At 40.2% G+C, this 27,795-nt stretch overlaps 1 protein-coding gene across 1 annotated transcript in view; it reads right to left on the reverse strand.

Annotated features, from left to right (window-relative positions):
* Positions 1-27,795, reverse strand: part of Pclo (piccolo presynaptic cytomatrix protein) — a 347,243-nt gene that overhangs the window by 149,037 nt on the left and 170,411 nt on the right. Inside the window, exons 4-6 of the mRNA XM_035450725.1 lie at positions 20,238-20,963; positions 7,100-12,146; positions 4,731-6,742 (exon numbers count right to left, since the gene is read on the reverse strand). Of these exons, the coding sequence (XP_035306616.1) occupies positions 4,731-6,742; positions 7,100-12,146; positions 20,238-20,963 (7,785 nt within the window). The remainder of the gene's footprint in view (positions 1-4,730; positions 6,743-7,099; positions 12,147-20,237; positions 20,964-27,795) is intronic.

Here is a 27,795-nt window from a genome sequence, read left to right on the forward strand (position 1 = left end):
TTTATATTTTGGAAGAATACAAAAATAAATTTTTGATAAAAACAAAATTTCTCAGGTTTTGGCTATGGAAATTACTCTTAGAAAAAGACATTGAAGACTTCCAAAGAATTAAAAATAGCTATCAAAACAGCAATCGGTGAAGCAAAATAATATTCTTTTAACATTCAGCTCATAATTTGCATCTGCTTTTCTAAAAGATACTGGTTTACTCTAGATAAAAATAATTTTAAGAAAGATTCTGTTTATTAGGGCTGGGAATAGATCAAAAAATTTTAATACTTTGTGTTTCTATGGCCATGGAGAGGTGGTAATATGTTCAACAATAGCCTATTTCAGTATGAAAGTATTATCCATTAGTATTGAAGAATGATTAGTTTTCTGAAACATATCATTTATTTGATGGAGAATCCATTAAAGATTTTCTATTCTTCAGGACATATGAATTTTTGAATGGATTCAGACCTTTCCAACTGGAGGCACGTTCTGAGAATTTACATTGCTTTCTTTCGCACAGTGACTAATGTCACTGTCTCTCCTGATGTGGTAAATTGACATCTCTTCCTGACGTTATGGATCACCTGGGTTAGTGATGCATATCAGTCTCTTCATGGAAGAGAAAGGACACAGGGAACATGGTTTGCTTCCTCTGAACTATGAAATCCACAAGGACCTGAAGTTACACATACTCCACATGTAGATTTTCGAAAAATCAGGCTGAACTGTAGTCCACGACCCCAGAAAAGTTAGGAAACAAGGAAAACAATACTAGAGACATACATGGATCCCCCTGGGAAGGGGAAATAGACAAGATCTCCTGAGAAAATTGGGAGTGTAGGGAGGGTGGAAGAAGAGGGGGAGTGGGAAAAGGGAGGGAGAGGAGAACACTATAGAACTGGATGGTAGAGAAAAGGGAAAAGATATCTTGATTGAGGGAGCAATTATGGGGCTAACAAGAAATCTGGCACTAGGGAAATTCCTAGGAATCCACAAGAATGACCCCAGCTGAGAACCTAAGCATCAGTAGAGAGGGTGCCTGAACATGCCTTCCCCTGTAATGAGATTGATGACTATCTTAATTATCATCATAAAATCTTCATCTAGCAACTGATGGAAAGCAGATACAGAAATCCACAGCTAAGCATTGGGCCAAGATCCCACAGTGGAAGAGAGGGAGGAGTAATAATATAAGCAAATGGGAGCAATACCATTTTGGGAATACCCACAAAACAGCTGACCTGAGCTAGTGGGAGCTCACTGACTCTGGACTGATAGCAGCATGGGAGGGGTGTGAGGACCTGCATAGTACCAAAGTAGGCCCTATGAATGTGGGCGACAGTTGTGTGGCTTGGGCAGTCTGTGGGGCCACTGGCATTGGGACCAGGATTTGTTCCTAGTACTTGAACTGGCTTTTTGGAGCCCATTCTCTTTGGTGGGATACTTTGCTCATCCTAGATTTTGGGGGAGGAGGTTCTGCCTCAAAGTGATGTGCCAGACTTTGTTGACTCCCCAAGGGAAGTCTTACCCACTCTGAGGAGTGGAGGCAGGGGAAGGTCAGGGGAGCAGGAAAAGGGGAGGGAATGGGAACTTGGATTGGTATGTAAAATGAGAAAAGATTTCTTTAAAAATTAAAAAAAATGACAAAAAATAAAAAAAAGCTGGCTGAAATAAATTATGACAAAGTCAAATGTTACATATCCAGGGGGTAGAAAAACAAAACAGGATAAAATAGAATGACATAACATAACACCCAATTAGGCAAGTTTAGTAAGTGGGTGAATATTGACTTGTTTATTTCAGGCTTAACTTTTGCTTTTTGTTTTAGTGGGTATTAAAGAATTTGTGAAGCCCTCCAAACTGGGAAAATGGAAACAGTTTGATAACAAGGAAATCCATTAAACATGTTTCTTTTGATCAGACATTTTTCTATGCATTTATATAAAGCTGTGAACTAAGTAAATGAAATTTTTACCCATAAATAAAATGTGATCTTATATCTACTGGATGAGGATATTATGTCATAATTATTATGTATAGTATACTAGATAATAAGGATAATATTCCATAGGTATTACATGTGAATTTAGGGGTGGAAGTGAGACTCAAATATCTCTCCTCAGGGCAGAAGACGAGGTGGAAAGATTGCAAAAGCCTGAGGGGACAGAAGATACCAAGGATAGTGTCTTGAAGACACAACAGGATCGATGCACATACAGACTTGGAGCCAAGAAGCTATCTCCATTTGATAACTGTTTACAAAGAAACAATTAGCGTTCCCCAATGGAGCCTCACTGGGTATAGAAACCATAATTCAAGGCAGGGCCCACGCCCAACAGTAGAAAGACTCAATATTATCTGTGGAGAATTCTTTCTAGTCTCATACGTCTGTGTGTGGAAAATTCTTACCTCACTAGTCTTTTGCTCATATATTGTTTTCTTATTTTATGTGTTCATGGATTTGATTTTCTTTGTGTGTGTCACTCAGTTTGTATACGTTTCTCATGCTTTTTCTTTTTATTACTCTGTTCTTTTCTGTCTGTTTTTTTTTTTCTAAAAAGAGAGGGAGAGGGAATGGAGTTGGATAGGTGGGGATGTGGAGGAGATCTGAGAGGAGGTGAAGGAGGGAAAACAATGATCATAATAACATATTGCATGAAAAAAATAGCTTCAATAAAAAATAAATGCCTAGTATTGACTGAACTTTGTAAGATCCTAGTAGTGAATTTAAAGTGTAGAGCAAGTAATAGATTTGCTTACATAGATTTTAATCAGAAACTACTGTACTTGATCCTTAGAGAACTGAATAGAAAGGAGCAGAACAAAGGAGTTCAGAGGCTGAACATAAAATGATGGTGACCTTGATTTAGCTTCTCACAGACAAAGGATGTCAGGTACATAAGATTTCTTGTCATTGACTATAAACCCTGTTTGCCCCCTTTTCACTGTATATCTGGCTATTAACCTGAATACTTGAATATTTTTTGTCATCTGTTGGAATGACCTTCATCTTTCTCTTCATGATCCAGCAGAAAACTCAACCTTCATTTCTCAGAGTCCATTCCCTGAAAGCTTTCCTGACCTACTGAAAGCAGGAGATGCTATTTCAGAGTTTTGTATACTATAAGACTTACCTTGTGCTTGTTATGATGGGTCCTACCAAAACCAATATCAAAATCAATAACATGTATTCAATTATGTCATATTTGGTATATGCAAAGGAAACAATGTAAGGAAAAATCCTTACAGCATGAATTGCTGCCATAAGTGAATTAAAAGTTTAAAGGCACAATATTAGTATGCGATCAATGCATCAACTGGTAAAGCTACTCTTTCTGATGACTGGAGTTTGGAATACTACTTTAAATGTTCAAAACATAATGCTTTTCCATTTCATTATTTACATGATTTTATAGACCATATCTATAAAATAATTACACACTAAAATTATTTAAATGTCTTTTTCACAACAGATTTAACAGATTCCAGAAGCAAAGCTATTCTGAAGTAACTAAAAACTGCATGCAATCTCAATGTACAAGTGCCTGTCTGACTATGGTTTTGTCCTCTATACACACATAAAGACAGTTTTACTTGGATTTATAGTGTTTACTTCATAAAACTCTTTAAGAAAGACATAAGAAGATATGAAATTCTCCATAAATATGGGAAATTTAGATGTGAAATTTTAATTAATATGATTATAAATATCTTGTCTATATAACTAGAAACAGATATATGGATATATTTTATAATATATTTTAATATATATGTATCATAAAATAATGTAATAATATATATTTTAAAATTTATATTATATTTTATAGACCATGGCCACTGTTTAACACACGGGTATCAGTGGAATTATTGATATTTCAGACTATTGTATTTAGAAGCTTCAGAGTTTAAAGGTCCAGAGTTAAGAAACTACTGCACCAAGGAAAATTTTATATTATTTTATTTGGAAAACTTTATTTAGAAAAGATTTGTTCAAAACCAAACTGATAATTAAGCCATATATAATATAATTATGGTTATTTAACATTTCCCATTTCCATTTCCATCTATATATCTAAGATATTCATCTATTTCTTTCCTTAATGCAAAATTATGCCTCATAAAATAATCTCCACTATTGAAACAAACATAAAAATTAGTTATGCTTCTGTAAGAAATAGTGGTGAGGCTCATCTGAGATTAGTTTAAGAAAGTGGTCACAAACAAAATAAGCATGGATGGACTGGCCTAATGCACCATACTTTCAGGTGCCCACATCTTGGACAATAAGCTATGCTGAGCCTTTAAGGTCAATATTCTGGCTGGAAGAAGCGACTGACCACATATATTTGACCAGCACTTCAGTCATGAGTTCTAGTACTCCTCATCCAAAAGCATGCTCATGCTTCATCCTTTGCCTGATTTGTTTATATTCAATATTTATCCCATTGTGCAGGGGGGGGGTGTGCTAGTTACATACACTGAAATAAGGCTACAACTCAGAGATATTTTGATATAAGAATAAAACTTCAGTCTCACATAACAACATTTTGGGGGCACTTTTAAGTGAATGTGGTCCTCTCTTCCCATCCCTGACACAAACATTTATAATGTGATAGTCCTCCCTCAGTTTTGGTTTTTCACTTCTTACATGCTAAGTTTGTTACCTTCTAAGTCTGCAAACACATGACCAACATCAACTCATCCATTGTCTTCTACCTGAACAGAATCCCTCTTACCGTGAAGCCCTCGGAATACTGAAAAGGAGCCCTGGAACTTTCGTCTGCTGTAGGACTCAGCGGCTTGGGGTCAGACATAGAACGCTGCATCATCTTGGCTGTCTTAGGACTTCCTGGGGGCACTTTAGCCATATCTGGATGTAGTACTTTCTGTGGACTTATGTCATCAGGGAGGGGTTTTTCGTAAGGTACAAAGGCTGACTCTAACGCTTTGCCTGGTGAGAGTGGAGAGATGGGTGAGTAAAGGACTTTTGGAGACTTGGGTGGGGAAGGAGCCAGCTGGACTGTGGTGTCTGCACGGAGGTGAGATGACGAATAGCCAATCTCTAGTGGTGTTGGGCGTTTCTTGTCTTTGGGTGGAGAGGTGGCACCCAGGTATGGAGGACTCTGTGTGTCTGAATCTGTTTCTGTTTGACATCCTAAACTGCCCCCTTTGTAAGTCTTTTCAGGTGCTGAAATGTGTTTAATTATTTCTACCTTGGCATCCACCCGTGCTCGTATGGAAGGTGTTCTTATGGTTCCCAGTGGCTCAGTCTGCACAGATATTTCTGCGACTGTCTGAACGGCTACACTGGAGACTTTGGAAAGGGGTTTGTCACCCTCTGTGGCACTGTCTCCATATTTTCCCGGGCGTGCTTTTCTTCTTGACCTAGAAGGCACGTCCCACTCATCCTGATCTTCATCATCGGTTTGGACACTGGTATCGACACTCTTTTTACTTTTCCTCCTCCTGCTTGCATAGCTCCGATCAGCAGTTTCTTCATCATCAGTTTGCACACCACTGTCCACTATCTTTTTCAAATTCCGTGGATCGTCTGCCATACTTTCCCCCATCTCTTCATACTGCCCCCTAACTTTAGCTCCAGAGCTTCTCTTTTTGGGTTGTTTCTCCTCTTTTACAACAACATCTGTCAGAGGTATCTCTGAAACAGTGCTCAGGATGCCAGGTGGGGCAATGTACTGAGTCACCCCATCAGACTGAACAGTGTACCATCCTTGGGTCTGTGGTATTTCAATGGCCACCACGGTAGAAGCTGTAGTGGTGGCATCTTCAGTGGCCCAAAACTGACTGCCCTCTTGAGCAGCATATGGACCCTCCAAAATTGCCTGTTCAGTGGTAGTTTGTGGAGAAGCAGTTCCAGAGGGGTCATAGTTATATTGGTAGATCTGGCGAAGTTTTTGCTCCTCGAGCTGCTGGTGCAGCTGCTGTTGCAGCTGTTGGATTTGTTCAAGCTGTAACTGCTGCTGAGCTAGTGTCTCCTGCCTCATCATGAACTGGGCTTGCCGTTCTTCTTCTTGCTGATAAAGGAGGTGCTGTTTCATAGACTGCAGTTCTTCCAGTTTCTTTTGAACCATGATCTTTTCTTGTTCCCGGAACCTCTGAATCTCCTGACGTTCCCACTCCAGTTCCTCAGCAAAGCGTTGTTGCTTAATTTTCTCCAGTTCCAGGAGCTCTCGCTCCAAGTCAAGTTGCTGTTGCTGTTTATCTTCCTCAGACACAACTAAAAGAGTGTTTTCCTCTCCTACCACCTCAGAAAATACTTCAGACGCTGTGGTTAAAGCAGGGACAGAGTCCATTGTCTCAGCAGGAAGAGTTTCCAGAGTCATAGTTTGCAGACTGGCATTGATGTCCATACTGGTTACTGAGATGTCTGTTTCTGATGCACCCGTTGTTATGAAATACGATCGAGGCATTGGCTGGCTTTGATGCAGGGCTGATAATGAAGTCAGTGCATCTGTTGTATGAATACCAGATAAATCCCTGACCGTGGTACTGAAAATGGAGCCAGGTTGAGTGGTGATAGCAAAGGTGGAGGGGATTGGAGTTGCTACTGAAGAATAGACAACACCATTGGATGACCTCAAAACACTTCCCACACCATACTGAGGTCCTGGAGGTGGAGTCATTCTTGCTGTGGAATACTGTGGGGTACTAATCCCAACTCCTGAAATGACTTGGCGTGTTTCTGGGTATGGACCTGTAGTCTTGCTTGAATAATCCATTACCTCACCTGAAATATAGGGTAGAGTTATAGTCCAGTTCTCAGAATGAATGATGCTGTTTGGGTCTGAAAGCCCTTTTATCTTGATGAGTGCAATGAATGGGACTGCATGCAAATCCACAGGTTAACCTAATTAGATGCGGAAGAAAAGCAACGTTGAACATGCAGGCACATGCAGGCAACGACAACAGCAAGAACCATGAAGAAACAAAAATGCACATGTACTATAAAATGTATTGCCAAAACATCCAAAGAAAGCAAAAATATAAATAAAACCAGAGTAGGGATATTTTTTTCACCCTGAAATGAGATGCATAACACCATAATGGCATTTCAAGGCAGGGTCTATTGCTTTGTCATACTGACCTGTAGTCACTCTCCCTGAAGTTAGATCTACTGCTGCATCAGCTCCTCCTGAGTAATCAAAAGCATTCTTACTTTTATAGAAAAAATGTCCAGCTTCTGCTAAATTTGTATCAGACATGGAAGGTTTCATTCCACCAATCCCTCTGTAACCATAGGGCCCTGATCTATCATATTGATAGTGGTCATCCCTATATCCAAAACGGTCTTCAGGAAGGGTAGTTGCAGGCTGCTGTGCTGTACAGCTCCTTCCAAAAGGCAACTTATAAACCATGTCACAGCACACAGCTCTTCTTCCTGCAGTCAAATCAACAGGTTTTTCATCGTCTTCTATTATTTTGGTCACTACATTTGAAGTGGATTCATCCATTGTTACAACTGTGCGATGAGACTTTGATGTGCTGAGATCTACCACCTCTCCGTCAGGGATCCCCTGAGATGCGGTGCTGTCAGTCCATCCATTGGTGACACCGACTGGAGGTACAGTGACAGGCTTCGTAACAGCCAGTGTCACTGGCTGAGCTGAAGGACCCAGCGATAAGTTTATCGGTGCTTCATCTCTAATCATCGGAAATGGCTGCCCACTTGATATCCTGTATGGTGACTCGGTATGTTTTGATGTAGTGAGCTGGAGGGGTGATACCATTGCATGCTCAACACTCACTTGGCTTCCTGTGCCTGCTGTGCCTGTGACAACAGCCACAGTCTCAGAGTCTAGGGTGACTGGAGCTACTAAAGAGGAAGCTGCACTGAGATTCATGATAGAAGGTTGGACAGCACTAATTTGTCGACCATAAACTTCATTTGCTGTGGTCTGTCTTTTCACATCCATTGCAGAAGCAGAAAGATCCATACATTTTTCCGTTGCTTTAGCTTCTGTTTTTGGTATTGTACGCAAATCAATGGCATCACCAATAAGCTGCAAATTTCCATTTTCCTTGTACTGATGCCTGTCCAGAGCAAGAGGCTCTGGAGGGATTGGTATAGAAACACTTCTGGGAGCGATGCTTGGGACTGCACTTCTGGTTGTGGATACCATAGTTTTTGAAGCTTCTGTTGTAAGAAGCTTTGTAGGTGAAGTTGGAGCTCCTTGAAATAGAGATGCTGTTACAACAGGTGCAGCAGAAAATGTCTCCAAAGTTCCTGGTGCATACAGGGTTGGCTGTGAAGAACTTGGAATTTCTGTAGCTGTCATAGCAGGAACTACAGAAAACACTGTTTCAAGGGAAACCAGATCCTTCGGGGGTGATCCCAAGGGCCAACTGGTAATGGCTTGAGCAGCAGAAGAATCTGTTGGAGTCCCAGGTTCAGAGGGTAATGTAATAACCACATAAGTCTCCATTAGAGACTTAGAATATCTTGGTGAGGATTTATTAGAGTGTGGGGAAAGTGGAGAGGTAGGGGAAGGCAGTTTGTAATCTGCTGAAGTCACTAAATTCAAGGACATATTTGAAGTTAAAGACAGAGCTGTTGGTTTGGGGCATGTATCTGTTGTTTTCTGTGTAGTCACTGGAATCTGAGGAACTGCTGGCTTGGGGGCAATTGGAGGTTTGCTTGGTTCTGGCCTATGCGTAAATACAAGTCCAGTTGGAATTGAAGAAGGCTTAGGAGGGACAGGAGGAGGTGTGGTGGCACATATTTTGGTGGCAGGTAACCCATTACTCTTCCGAGCAGTTGTGGCCTCTACTGTAGTAATAGTGTCAATATGGGTTGTAACAACAGTCGTTGGAGTCACTGGAGCTGCAACTGCCAACTTTTTTTTAGGGTAAATGGTTGGCTTAGGTGAAGTTGCTGGGGGCAATGGTGGTGGAGGGGGAGGAGGGAATGGGGGAGGAGGACGTGGTGGAGGAGGAGGGGGTGGCTGGGCTGATATATCCAAAGAAGAACTTCTGAAAAATGGACGGGATTTAGATGGATGGGTGGAAACAGGAACACTGGCCGATGGTAACCTATATGTGGGCTTTTCCTGACCAGACATCTTTCCAGATACAGAATATGGAGTTACAGGTTGTTCCTTCATCTGAGGGGCTATAAAAGAAGAAGGTGTTTGGACCAACCCAGTTTCAGGCAAGCTAATTTTTGTTAGTTCAGCCTCAGACTCTTCCCTTTTATCTGTGTAAGCATCCAAAACTTCTAAAATAATTCCATCCCCAGTTTCCTTCTTGCCTTTTAGTGGATCTTTGTCACATATAGGTGAGTCAGTTGACATGGGGACAGCTTGTGACCTGTCAGCTTTAGCACCTACAGATTCTGTGACAGAAGGTGCTATACTAGAGAAGGAAATCACAATATGATCAACATTAGTTCTACTTTCTGGTGTGGTGGTCCGATCTAAAGATACACTTATATCTTCTGGATAGTCTATGATGCTGCCTGGAAAATAAGTTGATGAAGAAATTTCCTCGGAGTCTTCAAATTTAGTTATTACATCTGCTGGCTCTGTGTAAGCAGTGGTTAGGCTATCCAGGGTAGTGACAGGTGAGGAGCTATCTGTGGTGCAGACTGAAGAAATAGATGATGTGAGAGAAGGTGTGTCAGAAGGTGGGACAGATGCAGCACTTTCTGAAGGCTCAGAGTAGGTCAATATCAGTGATTCGTGGGCTATCATCTCTTGAATTTCTCTTGTATAATCAGTTACATATTCATCCTCGAGGTCTTCTGCTGAAAAATGTTGGGTTATCTTAACATCTGGGATAGAGAGAGTTGCACTGCTGGTTGAGTCAGTAAGAGATGCTCCAGAAAGGATACTTGATGTCAAAGATGTATCCTGCACCCTGTCAAAATCCATCGCAGACTCTGCCATGTCATCCCCGACAGTGGTCTGTGTGGGACTGGATCCATCTGTTACCTGCATCTGTTGTCGCCTCATGAGTTCTTCATAGGCAGTGTCAGCATCTAACAGTTTCTTTTCTTCACTGGTAGAAGTTACCATGGTTCCCAGATCCACTATCTCGTGGCTTTCCGGAATGATATAAGAGCTGGAAACTATGTCTTCTTGGGGCACAACAGAATGTAAGCTTTCTAACTCATAAAACTCTTTCTGGAGGTCTGTAATTTTCTGCATAGGATCGTCATAAATCTGTTCTGGGATTCTTATTTTTTGTTCTCTTCCTCTCTGCTGCATAAATCCATTTTGTTCTTCTTGCCTTGTGAGCAGACTGCCATCTACTGATCCATTATATGTATCCTCTACTAAAGATTCATAAATGTAGTCCTCTATTAACATGCCGCCATATAGTGGCTCTTTTTCAAACACGTCATCTCGTTCATTTGCAGATGGAAAAGCTTTATATTTGTGGGTTTTCTGCATCATTTCTTCATACATCTCCTCAGCACTTTTGAGAGCTTTCTGAACCCCTTCTTTCTGCATAACAGATTGCTCATCGGTTGGTGAGTACAAAGACACAGCTGTGGGCAGTTTATAAACTTTTTGGACTTCTATTATTTTCTCAGGGCTGATTTCAAACCCTTCTGGGTCTGATTCTATGCTAGGTGAGTATTCGGAACAAGAGGATCTATGGAGCTCCTCCATTTCTGCTGCCTGGCGCAGTTCTTCTGTGGGAGATGCGTCCTCAATGGGAGAGAGATTACTGGGTGGCGTCTTTGGTCTTTCTCTCCTCCTCTGAGCACGAAGTTCATCTTTGTCTTTCTTCGATTTCTTACTAGAACTCTTCCTTTGCTGCTGCTCTAATTCCCGCTGCTTCTCTTGCTCTTTTAGCAATTCTTCTTCCTCTCTCAATTCTTCTTCCTCCGATGAGTCTTCAATGGTGGGTAAAAGAGGGCCATGCGTCCTGTGCCGCGCTTTGCGCTGCTGCTTGCTCTCTTGTTTTTTGTGACTTGGGCTACTGTCACTGTCCTCGTCAAGTGAAGACACTGATGTAGGGGACGTACCAGGAGTGAAGCTGGATGCGTGGAGACTAGAGGATCCCTCTCCCCTGGATCTGTCTTCCGGTGAGTCTGTCAGGCTTTCCATTTCTAATTCAGGCTCTTCATCAAAATACAAAGCTGTTTTTTTCTGAGAGGATTCTGCCGAGTATTTATCGGCTATCGCACTGTTGAGTTCGATCGTCTTAAATCGACGTAACCCCCCTCCTCCAGCAACTACAAGTTCTTCGCTCTCTTGGCTTTTAGTTTCTCGGAATTTGAGTTCAGGACTTTCATCATATGTTTCGTCATCCTCGTCATGCCAGGAATGACGTCTCCCTGCATCATCATCGAAGCTAGTACTACTCTTGCGAGTCAGCCGTCTGTGCTTCCCTGCTGCGCTTTTCCCTTTCCCCTTTGTTTCTTCCCTCTTGTGGCTCTCAGTCACACCACCAATCTCTTTAAGTTGACTCCTAATGAACTCATCATCTTCAGAGCCAGAAGCATCCTCATCAGCACTCATTTCTATAATCTGTTTTCGAATGAAATCCTCCTCTTCCCCGGAACCTTGACTGTCTTCCTGTTTATACTCATCACTGCTTGATGAGCCAACACTAGTTCTCCGCTTCCTATGTGCAACCGGGGAATTTTCACTTTCACTGCTGTCTTCCACTGAATCATAGGATGCTCTTCTTGGACTTAGATCATCAGCTAGCTCAGGCTTTTCTTTATGGTCCTTCCTAGAAGGAAAGCCTTGTTGGCTATCCCTTTTGGAACTTTCCTTCTTTTCTTGGCTCTCTTTGTCCTCTTCTTCTGAAATAGTAATATCCTGTGTGTCAGATGGAATCTGAGATTTTTGCGCATCCCGAGGCTGCTCGGGAGAAACCTTCTGGGGCTGTGCTTTCATTTCCGATTTTTCACTAAGTGTACTTGCCTGAGCTTCCAGAATGGACAGTACTGTGCTTTCTAATTTTGCTAAGTCCGAAGGGCTGGAAGGGCTGCTTTCTTGTGAGAAAGAGTCCTTTTTGAGTCCTTTGAGCAAATCCTTTTCATCACTTGGTATAAGACTTGGGATTTCACCAAGAGAGCCTGATATTCCATCAGAAGAATATCCTGTGTCACTGAGACCTTGTGGGCTCTTGGGCTGCTGAGAACTGGGGGTATCTGATTTGTCCTCTTCCTTTTCCTAGCAGAAAGGGGAAAGACACAGGCAAATGCATTAGAGGCAAACTAATCACATGTCTTAACCATTATTGTTAAATAACCATTAATAATTGGGCAGCAACTATGGAAAAATTCAGCTATATAATGACAGTTTTTGATCTTTGTTCTCCTGAGATGGGGTTTCTCTGTGTAGCTTTGGAGCCCATGCTGGAGCTTGCTCTATAGTCCAGGCTGGCCTCTAACTCACAGAGATCTGCCTGCCTCTGTTTCCTGGGTACTGGGATTAAAGATGTGTACCACCACGCCCTGGCATATAATGACAGTTTTAAAAATGTGTGCATGAGAACAACATTGAGAAAAGTTGATATTCACTAGGTTAGGTTAATTCTGCGAGGCCCCTTTACATTTTAATTTCACTTTCCTCCAAATACATTATCTATAACAATACATTTACTTTGTGATGAAATTCATATTTTAAAAAGAAAAATGTCAGTTTCTCTTGCTGTGTGTATGTGTTCTTTTTCTTTAATTGAAAAGATTTTCATAAATATATTCTGATTATGGTTTTCCTACCACCAACTCCTCTGTGCTGAACAGTTTTATTTCAATTTGACTCAACCTAGTGTTATCTGAAGTGAGGGACCCTCAATCGAGAAAATGCCTCCATAAGATCCAGCTATAAGGCATTTTCTTAATTAGTGATTGATAGGGGTGGATCAGACCATTGTGGGTGGTGCCATACCTAAGCTGTGGGCATGGGATAAGCAAACCATGTGGAGAAAACCAGTAAGTAGCACTCCTCCATGGCTTTTGCATCAGTTCCTGCCTCCAGGTTCCTGCCCAGATTCAGTTTCTGCTCTGACTTGCCTTGGTGATAATGAGACTTGGAAGTGTAAGCTGAACAAACCCTTTCCTCTCCATGTCTCTTGGGCATGGCACTTCATCACAGCAAGAGTAACTCTAACTAGCACATCCTCCCAGATCTGTCCTATCTCCTCACCCACTTGTCCTGTCTTTCTCTCTCGTTCTCTTTAGAAAACAATGAGACAGAAAACAAAATCAAACTTCATGAGCCACTAATAAAAGGCTTTCCTGGATGGACAGCATTAACTCATCACATCCCACATGATGACACAGAACAGTGTTTGAAAGGACAAGACAGTCTCCAGGATTTCTTTAGTTAATACCATCTACCTATCACTCACAGTAAGCACCATGGTTATGGAGAAAAGTAAATCAAAATAGTCAAAATACGATTATTCATAATTTCATTTTGATGACATTATTTTTATACTTTATTTCTGCCTACATATATGGTAAAGCTCGACAATGTAATAAAATTTCATACATAGGAAGGGAAAATAAATACCATTGTTTGGAACAGCTCACTGACCATAATGGAAAGACACTATAGCTTTATAATATGATTTGTTGAAGTCTATCTTGACATTTTTGTAAAATAAGATTAAGACTCCATAGAATGTAACAAAGGAAAACAAAAAAAAAATTCATGAAATTCTAACACAAAATATCAAAGTATTTTCCCTACAGCTGCCTGTGCATGGCTTTATTCTGTGCCTAAACTTCTTTTGCTCCCCTGTGTGTATTCTACCTGATCATCCTGTCTTGTCCTGTCTCTGTCCCATGTGCTTCCCAGGGTTCCATTAGCACATTTGATGGGGATGCTGCTGTGCTCTATTCTGTATTAAAGGGCAGTAAGTGTATAAATGTTCATTCTATAGGCTTGTGGGACTAAGACAATATGTTAGGAGCAGCTGATGAGGAATCAGTTGGTTGCTTCTAATGCACATCACTGAAAGATTCAAAGGATACACTGAAAAATGATGTTCATTTTCCCCACTAACTAGATTTAGGTATGCATCCCTCGCAGAATAATATGCCCTAATTAACTACACAGTTTAGCTGCATAACCTGATCACTCAATGATCAATCAGGTCCTTTGCTTCACTGATTAAAGACACCCACAAATTAATCTTTATTACTGCTATTAATCATTTTTAAAATGATCTGTACATATCAGGACTTAGCAACCATTTTTCTTTCTTGTAGTTAACTGGTCCTTGGCACAGCTTCATTAATAACACTTACTAACAAGGGGAAATTAGATGCAGATTACAGTCCATAAGATGGATCTTGTTTTCCCTAATTATTTAACTTCAAAATGGGTGTTTGAAGCACCATAGACTAAGATAAGGTGAAAGGATTCATGTGAATATATGTGGACCATTTTCTCACCAATTTCTCATTGCATCAGATTAAAAGATTGGAAACTTATTCTCAGGTACTTCAGAAACTTCTAAGAGTGTATTTATTTAAAGAAAAAAATTAATCTACTTAGTGAAGTGATATTAAAAGATAAAAATGTAACAAGCACACTTTTGTATAACATATACAGCACACACATGGGTGTATAAAATGTGACATATTTTATAAATTTATTTATGTTTTTCATTTGAATCATCAGGAAATGGACATTTTTATTAACCTTTACACTTTTTGCAATTAATAGCATTTAAAATAATCCCTGGAATTCAAAACTAAGAATAAAATTTCATCTGGTTTCATTTCCCATACAAACTTTGTAACACTTGAAGTCAGGTGGTGAGAACAGTAACACTGTAAGCACAGATTTAAAATAGCAATGTTACTTTTTATTTCTGCTAAAGAAAACGTTTTCTATCTGTTTTTAATCATTAGCATCACATTCCAGCACACTAGCCTATATTATAGTTCATGTTCTCAATGCATAGAATTTTAGTTACTCAAGTTCTGCTAATCTATTTATTTAAAATAATCACCCCAAAATTTAAGGGGCTAAGCTTCAAGATTTTAAATGTACTAATGGATAGCAGGGATTGAAGCATCCCTTCCTGTGAGTGTCCTACCACTTGGACAGTAGACAAGTGAGAGAGAAGGCAGTAATGTGTTAGCACCACTTGAAACTCTTCTGATGGTGGTGTACTTTGTGGGAACCCAGTATGAGAAAATGCCCACAACTTCATATGTTCCATAATATTTGTCTGTGCTCTTTTCAGGAGAGTTAAAGCCAGTAGCACTCCACATTGAAGGACCGCAGAAGATTCTGAAGATTGTGAATTAAGAATTGAGTTCTAGGATTCATATAAAAAACGTGCAAAGACAGATAACACTAAGTGCTTAGCTAATTTTTCTAGACTTTATTTTAAATGAAATAAAAGAGCACAGGGTTATCTTCAATCATTTATAGTGAGTTTATGTTAAGATGGGCTGCAAATATGAGTAACTAAAGCACTCCAATCAAGATCGAGTCCATATAACTCAGCCCAAGAGAAAGACAAAATATTTCATCAGAACACTTGATTGCTTTTTTTACTCTGATTATGCAGTCACAAAACAATTCAGGCATTATATTCTATGTTGATAGATATCATGAATATTAACCATTCAGTTATTTTAAACAGAAACCAAAGTCTATTTTAAAATCTATGTTAATTTTAGTTTCCATATGGAGGACTGTAGTTTTTCAGTATAGTACATGAAATAAAGATTAACAATTTCCTGCTTGGACTCAAAACAACTCTGAGATACCACCTCACATCTGTCAGAATGGCTAAAATCAAAAATACCAATGACAATCTATGCTGGAGAGGATGCGGAGAAAAAGGAACACACTCATCCATTGCTGGTGGGAGTGCGAACTTGTAAGACCACTCTGGAAATCAGTATGGTGGTTGCTCAGAAAAATGGGAATCAGTCTTCCTCAAGATCCAGCAATTCCTCTCTTTGGTATATACCCAAATAATGCACATTCATACAATAAGGACACATGTTCAACCATGTTCATAGCAGCATTGTTTGTAATAGCCAGAACCTGGAAGCAACCTAGATGCCCCTCAACTGAAGAATGGATAGAGAAAATGTGGTACATTGATACAATGGAGTACTACTCAGCAGAAAAAAGCAATGGAATCTTGAAAATTGCCAGCAAATGGATGGAACTAGAAGAAACCATCATGAGTGAGGTAACCCAGTCACAAAAAGACAAACATGGTATGTACTCACTCATATATGGATTTTAGACATAGAGCAAAGGATTAACAGCCTACACTCCACACCACCAGATAAGCTAGGAAACAAGAAGGACCCTAAGAGAGACATACATGGTCACCCGGAGAAGGGGAAAGGGGCAAGATCTCTTGAGCAAATTGGGAGCATGGGGATAGGGTAGGGGGAGCTGCCAGAATGAGAGCAGGAGAAGAGGAGAGGAGAGAAGGCAATGGAGGAGCAGAAATATTGAGTTGGGGGAAGAACAGAGGAGAGCAGGATGAGAGATACCATAATAGAGGGAGCCACTATAGGTCTGAGGAGAGATCTGGCCCTAGGGAGACTTCCAGAGATCTATAAGGATGACACGAACTGACAATCCAGGCAATGGTGGAGAGGATAACCTAAACGCCCTTCCCCTAAAATGAGATTGATGACTACTTTTTATGCCATCCTAGAGCCCTCATCCAGTGGCTGATGGAAGCAGAGACAGACATCCACAGAAACACACTGAACTCTGGAACTTAGTTCCAGAGAGGGAGGAATGAAGATCAAAGGGGTCGGTACCAGGTTGGAGAAACCCACAGAAACAGCTGGCCTGAACAAGGGGAAACACATCAACCCCAGATACTGTCTGGGAGGCCAGTACAGGACTGATCCAGACCCCTGAACACAGATGTCAATGAGGAGGCCTCTGCACTCTAGGAGGCCACTGGTAGTGGATTAGTATTTTTCCCTGGTGTAAGAAGATACTTTGAGAGCCCATCCCATGTGAAGGGATGCACTCTTGCCCTGGACACATTGGGAATTGCCTAGGCTCAGCCCAGGATGATGTGGTAGACTTTGCGGAGCCCCCATTTGAGGGCCCTACCCTGCCTGGGGAGTGGAGTGTCAATGGGGTGGGGGGTAGGTCGGGGTGGGATTAGGAGGGGTGAGGGTGAGGGGAGGGAGAAGGGATTGACATGTGAAACAAGCTTGTTCCTAATTTGAACTAAAAAATAATAAAAAAAATTTCCTGCTTGGATAAATAGGTTAAAAGGCAGAATTTTATAGTAATGTGACTTAGAAATACAAAACCAAAAAAGTTAAGGAGGTATGCTTTCAAATATATTTTATATTCAAATATATTCATTTTAATATAATACATTTATTTTATTTTTACTGAATAAACACATTTTGGAAATTTGAATAAAGAAACAGAATGGTATGGCAACAAAAAATATAAACAACACAACACTGAAACAACTGACAAATTGGTAAATGAATGAAAAACAGTAAAATACACAAGCTGTGAAAGTTACCTAAAATATTGTGACAAACGCTACTAGAGGAGGTGGATAATAAGGAAGGACCTATGTCAGATGTGTCACTGGAGAAAAGCCATCACAGGGAGTGGCTGTGGGTAGGGATTTTATGATCAGAACTGTACTAAAATCCCCATTCCGCTATTTTCCTCCAAGTATACTTGTATTTAGAGTGTAAAACCCAATTTCTCTATTTTTAAAGCAGACACCATAATGTTTATATTATCGATATTCCTGTAGGTTAGATAGGAGGAAATAGATTTTATAAAGTTCCTAGAATGTGTCAGGGAGTAAATGAGGAGTATTGCTTTGATTTCTAAATGGCAATATAAGAAGGAATCAAAGTAGAGAGTTCTACGGCTGGAGAGGTTGACTTTCAGTCACAGGGTGAGGAGATGGCACCAAAAGGACAGCAACTCAGGTGGGGCTTCTGTGATGGACCTGCCGCAGGGCACACAGAGAGAAGCTCAGAACAGCCCCAGAGGAGAAAAAACAATCCATGCATAAGAATCCCAGCAAGTGTTTGTGGTTTGGGTTTCTCACTGGTAGAGTATAGTGAGGGTTGAAGGGAAGTCATATTGCAGCCAGACACCATAGGGTGAAAAAGCCAAGCTAATCTATTTAAGCAGGACTCCCACTGTGGGTGTGCATAGCCTGACCTTATAGAAATGACTCAAGGCAGGAAAACAAAACTTTATAATGTTTGTGATATCATTTAAACCCAAGACAGAAAGTTTTATTTTTGATTTTGGAAACAGACTGATAGTATTGATAATATTGATGTTCTTTAATTTCCTGTTATTTGTTCACATGGTCAACAATATCCTAAAGGAAAATTGGAAGTTCTACTGTAAGAAAAAATATATAGTGAAATAATCACTTCATTTGTTCAGTGTTAATTTAAAACATATTGTTTGACAAAAAAAGAAAAAGAAACATGACTTATATTACATACTTTCAGCTAAAACATTTTCTATAGTAGATTAGTGGCAGATAAAACCATTATTCTTTTGTTTAAAAAGAAGAAAAGAGAAGTGCTGAGATATGAGACATGTTGACTATAAGTTTATTATAAGGCCCGGCAGAGTAGGGAGACTAAGAAGAGGAGAAGAACAGGGTAAATGGCTGACCGCCATGGCCGGTCGCCACAGAGAGAAAGCATAGGTGAGAGAGAGAGTAGAGAGGAAACAGTGAGGAAGCGAAGAGGAAACAGAGAGAGAGTAAATGGGCAGGGATCTGTCTTTTTAAAGGGGTCCTCTGCACCTGCATGCAGACTTAGTTCCCATGGAACCTTGGGCTGACCAGGGTACTGCCTGTTCCACCAGGTAACAGGGGCAGGCCAGCAAAATGCCTGAACCTTTCAAAAACAATAACAGACACACACACAAATGTCATGTGCTGATAAAAGTTACAAAGCAAAGAACTCACAAGTGTATCACCAGGGAACTACAAGCATTTGTCTAGAAACATACTAAGATAAGACAATTATTAAATGAGATCCCGCATAAAGTAAAATATTTTACAGTGCCAAAAAAAACTTAGTTCTGAAACACAACCATGGAGACACATATGTACCTGTGAATTTAAGAGTCAGACATGTGACTTCTCTAGATAGAAAAGAAGGAAAAGTCAAAAGAAACATTTGGAGATTAGCAAAAAATATTCCTGGAAATGACAAATGTAGAAACCACAAAAGATGACCATCATGAGAAGAAAAGGGAGGGAGATGGGTTAGCAGGCACCTGTCTGAGTGAACACTAAATAGCAGACTCCCGCAAACTCATTCATAAACCTGGAATTTTAATGGATGTAAAATAGGTAATGTTTTATGTATCATTGGAGTCCTCTATGACTTGAAGTTATTTAATTAGATATAATCTATTTGGTGGATCTCTAAATTCCTGTGTATACACACACACACACACACACACACACACACACACACACACACACACACACAAATCAAAGCAAAAAGTCCATCACTTTAAGAGGGAGTAATGGGGGCTTAAGGGGGCTAGAGGGAACAGATGGGAGGGTAGAAAGGGGGGGTCATGTAGTTAGATTTTAATGAAAATTAATATACCTTGAAATAATAGAGTTCCTTTAAAATGATAGAATTGCTTATGTTAATATCACTTAAAATGGGATATTCTTGAAGCTTCTCACTAAATGGACAGTATGTATTATTATTATATACTATATGCAGATTATAACTAATTCTTCCACATTAAGTATATGCCACTAAATCATGAGAAAAATGTAGACTTAACTATGAATATACAAATATATATACACTATATATGTATATATAGTATATATATTTACTTTCATTTTGGATTTTGACCATGCCTATTATTTTTAATCAAGAATTTTGTGGCCAATCACAGCTCAGAAACCTATCAAAAGGAAAAATCAAACAACAAAAACAACAAACTGCCTCTTACCAAACCAGCTATCTTAATGATACATTATTTTAGGTAAAGAGAAAACTGACTTACACACCCATTGTGTAACATGGAGCTCTAGGAAATCTTTTCATTCTTTCCTCTATGATTTAGAGAATTTTATTTCTATGCTTTATGGAATTCGACTGAGGTATCAAAATGCCATTGCTTTTCGTTTAAGTAAAAATAAAATAGAGCTCCCTGAAACGTAATTCAGGATTTAAAGGTTTTTGCATCCGTCCTACCCATGATCAGCTGAGGTTCTAAGTAAACACAGGGGACTGCATATATCAGACTGCGACTGCAGGAAATACAACTTACTGTTTTTTCTTTGTTGGGATCCACTTGGTCAGACTTTGCACTGCCTTCTACCTGGGGCTGTTTTGCTTGGCTCTCCTTCTCTCCTTGCTTGGGCAAAGGCTGAGGTGTGTGGCCTGGCTGATCTCCAGTCCTGGCTTCTGGCTGCCCCTCTTCCTGCAACGCCTTTGTGACCACTGATCCCGTGGGTTTTTCTTCAGGAATTTGTACTTGAGCTTGAAGAATTTCGTGTTTCTCTTCCCCCTCCAAGGCCAATGGCTTTACTTCTGGGGGTAATTTCTTGTCTTCAGGGGTTGGCTTCTTTCCCTCGAGTGGTGGATTTTCTTCAGCAGAAGCCAACTTTTCTTCGGCAGAGGGCTCCTTTCCCATTTTCTCTTCAGAACGTGGCTTTTCCTCTTCAGAGGATGATTTCTTTTCTTGCAGAGCTGAAACTTTGCTTTTCTCTAATTTAGTCTCTTCTAGCTTTTCATCTGTGGTGACCGTTGGGGGTGTTTTCTCTATTGATACTGTTTCTTTTTCTGGAATAAGTTTTTTAGCTTCAGTTTTTACTTCTGTTTCTTTCTTTTTACCTTTCATATGACTCCCTGTTTTCTGAGATGATGGGTCTGCAGGGGCAGGCACAGGGGATGCCTTGGATCCTGACGATACAGGTGGCATTTTGCCCATATCTCCAAGTTGTCCTGATATTGCTCTGTTCGTCTGGCAATTTAAACAAAGCCATTCTTGAATCTGCAAAATGGACATCAATGAACAGATTAGGATTATTGCAGACTTTCTATTCTAGTGCATTAATGAAGATGAAAATTGAAAATGTCTAGTTGATCTGTTGAAACAGGGTAAGTCAGTTTTCTAAATCAATAAAACACTATTAAAAATGTGAAAAGATTACTTAAAATAAAAAAGTGAACAAAATCTTCAGTGACTACCAGTTTCTATGTTCATCACTACTAAGAAAAAGAGACAGGGATAGAAGAAGGAACTTGAGGAGGACCCAGAGAAATACTTATTTAGGTTGTTGCAGTTGAAAGGAACCTGTGAGTTTGAAAGAAAAATTGCTTTAAGCCTAGTATCTTAAAACTTAGTATTTCCATTATAAATTTACTCAAATGCAATTACATTTCCTAATAATTTTCAATTTGTTCAAAATTAAGCAAAGGTTATTTGAATTCAGTTTACCACCTCTTTTTTCTCTTGGCATCAACCAAATAAAATTCCATTGAGTAGCATAGAGTTTTCAAGACTCACTTGTATGAAACTCTCTATCTTCTTTCTAATTAGTATAGAATTCAATTTTTAGTATTAATTACACATATTCATCAATTAAGCAGAATGTAATCATAGATCACATTGTTTGGCTTTTTTTTCCTAAAAGTATTCTGATTTTCTGACTGAAATGTTTCCCTTTGTGACTACTGCTGAAGGCATACTAAGTTGTAACACCCTTCAGGAGATGATCGTAGGTGTACTCGAATATACAGTTTCCCAGGGAACTATTTCAGCAGAGCACCAAGTGAAGAAAAGAGGACCCACCATTTGGAAAAACAGCCAGCTCACTGTTTCTGCAATCTAAGTCATGAAAACTATTCTCTGAAAAGGACACAGGAAAACAATCACACAGCAGGCAGTTGTTAGGCTCAGAGTAGACATTATCCTTGACATCTGTGTTTTGTATTTTGTCCCCCATTATATATATTTTAATGTAAAAGATAAAGGCTGTTGCTTCTTTCTAGTCATTACCATTTATTGTGTATTTATTATGCAAGAAACAAGGTGGGAGGGTCCTATAAATAAGTCTGCCTGCTTTCTTATGCCACATTGTCTCCATATAAGTTCAATTTCAAATTGCTTTTCATACTGGCTTCTCTCTCTAGGTGCTTGATTAAAATCCTTGCAGAAAATTCACTTGCTGTAGTAGAATACTATTAGAGGAAAGTTTCATTTTGTGCCTGCTTTCGATTTTTTGGAGACTTTAAAAGTGATGCTTAATATATTTGATGATTTTGTAATCTGTAAGGGGTTATAGATCTTTAGTTTCTTATAAAAATACAAAGATGAAAGCCAACTGTTAAGTTCTATAAGCCCTGCCTTAAAACATTAGGATGCATTTGGGTGCCTTTGCTTTTGGTGTGTATGACCCCTCAATATCAATCCTTTCTTAAATTCCCATGAAAGTATCTCTGATGTGAACTATGGTGTTATGTAACAACCAGGTCCACAAGTCATGGTAAAGAAACTGACTTGATCATTGTCTCACAGTGAGAGCCATAGCTCTGTGCTGAATAGTCCCCAGAGGATAACACCTACAGAACACCAATCTTGATCTGGGCTGTGGTTTCAAAAACCATGATGTGATTGTGCACATATTAACATATTGTCATTATTCATTTTTTCAACTTGAAACTTCAAAAAAAAAAAAAGAACAGATGAAAATAGTAGTCTCACAGTACCTTGTCACAAGGATTCTAAAAATCACATGCAGGTGTAAACTCAGTAGTCTCATGAGGACATGTCCCAATGTAAATAAGCTGGGGACTTTCAATCTAGCAGGAATGCAGGCTTCATTCTATTGGGAAGTTTTATCTATTATAAAATTCTGATTATTTTATGTGAAATTATTCTTACTTAGTTGCCATATATTGAGGAAATGGTAAGTATCACAGAGCACATGACTTTTATTAAAAAGGAAATGTGTTGAGAAAATGAAGCACATTTTTATTTGGGAAATGGTATACTCAGTATTTTCATATCTTTTTGAAATTGAGGTAAGAAGCTTACCTTTAGTGTATCCATCTAATCCATTATGTCAAATAAAACACTTCAGTTCTCCAACTTACAGATTGTTTGGTAAACTTTTAAAGCAGTATTGACTATACCACCAATATCTCCCACATGAACAGATGATATCTCAGAGATAATACCCAGCTACCAATCCTGAAACCTACAACAGTTTACTGCCTGGAAGATATACTGGTGAAAGAGTAGAAAAAAAAATGTTATGGGAGATAATTAACCACTTTTTGGTTAGATTTCTGTCACACGCCACATGTTGGATTCTATATCAGGCAATGTCAATGGGGCCAAGATTCTGAGGCTAGTTAAGTCACAGAAGTATGGGGAAACTCTACTACTATTATTCTGCTAAGACAACATACAATATACTGTCTCCTTATGGTATATTGTTATACAGATAGTGCCCTTCTCCACTCTCATCAGAGAAGCTTCCCTTTACAGCAATTAACACTGAAATGGACAATGTGCAGAGAATAATGGACTTTGGAGTCCTATATACAGCATCTGTACCACACTTCTGAAGTTAGGGCTCAGAGATCTGTGCAGAAGAGGGCATGGAAAGATTGTAAGGGCCATAGTTGTGGATGACCTCAAGGAAAAGCATTTTCCAGACACAATAGGGCAAATGCATCTGGTGACTTACATAGACTATGACAACATTCACAAGGCCTGTACAAATTCAAGCCAGAAAAAAATCCCAGCACAGAAGAGAGGAAGTAAGCATAGTATCCTACCCTATCCTAGAAGCTGCTTATGATGTATATTTACAGGGAGAAGGAAATTCAATTTTCTTCAATGGAATGATACTAGGTATATAAACCATACTGTGAGGCAGGTCCCATTCTCAGTAGTAGTTGGCCAATACAAATTGGACTCTATGTTTGTTTGCTTGTTTTAAAAGAGAGAAAAGTATATGAAGTTGAATAAATAGCGTAAGGAGGACCTGTGAGGACTTGGGGAAGGGAAAAGAATAAGATCAAAATGTATTGTGATTTTTGTATATACAAGTCAACTCTGCACCTAAGGTTCAGAGAATATCATGGAAGATGAGCAATAAAGGTTTTAAGATCCAGAAAACCAGAAAATCTGTTATGAAATTGGTTCTCCTAGAAATGAAAGGAATCTTCACCCATAATCCTTCAACAAGGCCTGAACACATACTACACCAATATACATGCTAAAATGAAAGTGGGGAACCTCATGAGGCCCCACCCATAAACAAAGAACTACAGGTTACTCAATGTTGAAAGTGGGGGAAACAGTCTTCCCTAAGGATGATCCTCCTATTTGACTGTCCAATACCAAGTAGGCAACACTGACATGTAAGTAACGTTAAAAATATATATCATATCATATATTAACATCTGGATTGTAAAACCTTTCATTCTAATCTTCCATTATATCCTCTGAGCTACTTCTCCAGCACCCTATGTGTCTTCATGCTGCCATGTCCCCCACCATGATGAAAATGGGCTAAACCTCAGAAAAATGTAAGCCACCCCTTAAAAGTTTTTCTTTATAAGAGTAGTTGTGGTCATGGTGTCTCTTCACATCAATAGAAACAACAACTAAGACAGAAGTTGATACTAGGAGTGGGTCATTGCTGTGATAGACCTGACCATGTTTTGTTTGGAGGAATTTGGACATTGGTAGTTTGGGTTAGGAAAGCAGTGGAATGCTTTAAACACTGCTGAGTGGGCCATACTAGTAGCAGCATGGAAGACAGTGTTGATAAGAATGACTTAAACTGTGGGGGGCAGTGGCTCAAGAGGTTTCAGAGAACAGTAATATTAATATGTGGTAGAGTTGGTTCTTGTGATATTTTGGTAAAGAATGGGATTGATTTTTGCCCTTGTTTGAGGAGTCAGCCTGAGGCCGAAGTGAAGAGTTTTGGATTAATTCCATTGGCAAAGGAAATCTCAAAACAGCCTAATGTGGTGATATTTTGTTTATGATCTAACAAGTAAAGCTTGCCTGAAGATCAGAGTTTAAAGCTAGCTAGCCACAGTAGTCATCCATAGAGGCCAGGAAGTGGTGGTATACACTTTGAATCCCAGTAGCCACACTAGTTAGCCATCAAGGCTGGGCAGTGGTGGTTGCATGCCTTTAACCCTAGCACTAAAGAGGAATATAAGGAAGGTGGAGACAGGACTGCAGTGTATTCTGTCTGCAGTCACACTAAGGACAGGATCATCCCTTTTGGTCTAAGCCTTGATAGAGTTAAGAACTCTCTAGTAGCTGGCTGTGAAGGGACTATCTCCCCATTTCGGCAGCCATAAGAGCCGGACACGTGCTTTTCTGACCTTGCCTTGGTCACTAGAGGTTAGGTGCCTGCCTTGTGGCAAAGAACCAATCAGGTGGTCCTATGCTTTACGGCACTGGGTGTGCTTTATAGACAAGTGCACAGCAATGATGCGAAGAGCATAGCAACCACCCTGTGAGGGCCTATGGGCCATAACAACCAATTGGCCAATCAACACAGGGCAATCGAGGCACACCAATCCTGAGCCTGTGCATACCCCTAGACACTCCCTTATGCTGCCCTACAAGATCTCTTGCCAGCGGTTCGAGCTGTCTTTGCTAGCCATCTGCCATGGCGGGTGGGTGAAAGACCCGAGCTAATATGGGGTTAGCTTGTTAAAAAAACAATAAAGCCTCATGCAGTTTGCAGCAAGTTTTCGAATCTGCCTGATGATTGGGGTGACGGGGGTCCTGGGCTGGGATCCCGGAGGCCTGAGTTTTCTGGGGGTCTAACAGCTGCTTTGCTTTTCTTATCTTCAGCTTGAAACCTAATATCTGTCTCTTTATTATTCATGCTATAACATAATATAGACTCTGTCATATGGTTGTTAGTGGTAGTTCTCACAATGATTTATAATGAAAAAGAGCAAGCTGAGCAAGAAAAAATACAGAATGTACAGACTGAGAAGAAAAGGGGCACCAGGGGGTGGAATAGAGTTAATTCCTGTGTTCAAGGTATTTAAAGAGATAAGCAGATTAAGAAATGGAAAAAAAAAACAAAAAAAATCAAAAAATAAAAAACAAACAAACAAACAAAAAAACGAGTTCTGACCTGGGACAAGATTTCACTCAGTTAAATTTCCAACTCGTGAAAAAGAAATTAAACAAAATCTTAGAGCTGAGTGTGGTGGCATACACCATTAATCTCAGCACTTGGAAGGCAGAAACTGGTGGATCTCTGAGTTTGAGGCCAGCCAGATCTAACCATGAAAAACAGAAAGTTGTTGAAGATGTAATTGAACAAGGGGGACAACTTCCATCCCCAGCAAGCAGCAGAACTTGACAGCTTTGGCCACATGGTTCTGGCTTCAGAATTAAAGGTAGAAGAAAGGGACTATGCAGTTTACCTCTGTGACTAAGGAAAGCCCCTGAGGCAAGGCATGTGTTAGGGGGGGTTCCTGAATGAAGGCCTAGAGAGGCCATTGCTGATGCTGTAAAGTTGAAGCCTGGATTGCTTTGGAGACCCCAAGATATTGGACATGCCAGAGTCATGGAATACCTGCTGAGGAGAGCCGATAACAGGGAGTGGAACCAGCCCAAGGGAGACAAGTGTGTCCCAGTCATCGTGAAGGAACCGGCTTCCCTTTTGGCAGCCATTACAGCCGAACATGTGCTTGCCATAAACCTGCCTTGGTCACGTAGAGGTCAGATGCCTGTCTCGTGACAAGGAACCCATCAGAAGTTACTCACTAGAAAGTCAGATGCCTGTCTCATGACAAGGAGCCAATCGGAAGTTAGCTGGTGGCGCTATGCTTTACGACCCTGGGTGTGCTTTACGGACAAGCGCACGACAATGACGTAGAGAGCATAGCAACCACCCTGGGAGGGCCTATGAGCCATAACAACCAGTTGACCAATCAACACAGGGCAAGCCCTCCAAGCCTGGAAGCACACCAATTGTGAGCCTGTGCATACCCCTAGACACTCCCCTTACACTGCCCTATAAAAATCTATGCGCAGCAGCTTCAAGCCGTCTTTTTCTAGCCGTCTGCCATGGCGGGTGGGTGAAAGACCCGAGCTAACATGGGGTTAGCTCGTAAAATTACAATAAAGCCTCATGCAGTTTGCATCAAGCTTTCGCCTCCATTCTGTGTTTGGGGTGGCCGCCGTCCTGGACTAAGATTCTGAAAGCCTCAGCTTTCTGAGGGTCTTACAATCGAAGCTGAAATAAGTTGGAGATCTGAAGAGTAGAGCATCTGGTTGGACATCAGACATGGGAATGCAGAGTTTGGAGTTTGCTCAGCTGGTTTTCAATCTTACTTTGGTTCAGTGTTTCCTCACTATGCTCTCTTTCCTCCATTTTGGAATGGTAATGTATATCCTGTGCCATTATATTGAAGGGACCAAACCCTCACCCAGCTCCCTGCTTTAGCAGCCATGACAGGCTACAGACAAGACATGTAGGCCTTTGATTCAGCACATGCCACAAAGAAACTCCAGATCCCCTGGCCTCCTTGAGCCTAGGCCCAAAACTGAACACAAAGAAACTCCAGACACCCCTCCCCCAGCCTCTTAAATATTTTGCTCCTGGGAACTGTTTGGCCAGAAATGAAACTCCAGGGGAGACCAAAAACTCTCCTGTAGTCTCCAGGATACAGTTCTGAAAACTATTGTTATCTATGAACAACAGACCACCTGCAAGTAACAAGACAAAGCCATAGAAATCACAGAATGATCCCTCTCAGTACTGACCAATGAAAATAATTGATACACAGGTGTTTCATGTCAAAATATGACTGAGAAATTCTCT

The sequence above is a fragment of the Cricetulus griseus genome (genome assembly GCF_003668045.3).
Source record: "Cricetulus griseus strain 17A/GY chromosome 1 unlocalized genomic scaffold, alternate assembly CriGri-PICRH-1.0 chr1_0, whole genome shotgun sequence".
NCBI lineage: Eukaryota > Metazoa > Chordata > Mammalia > Rodentia > Cricetidae > Cricetulus > Cricetulus griseus.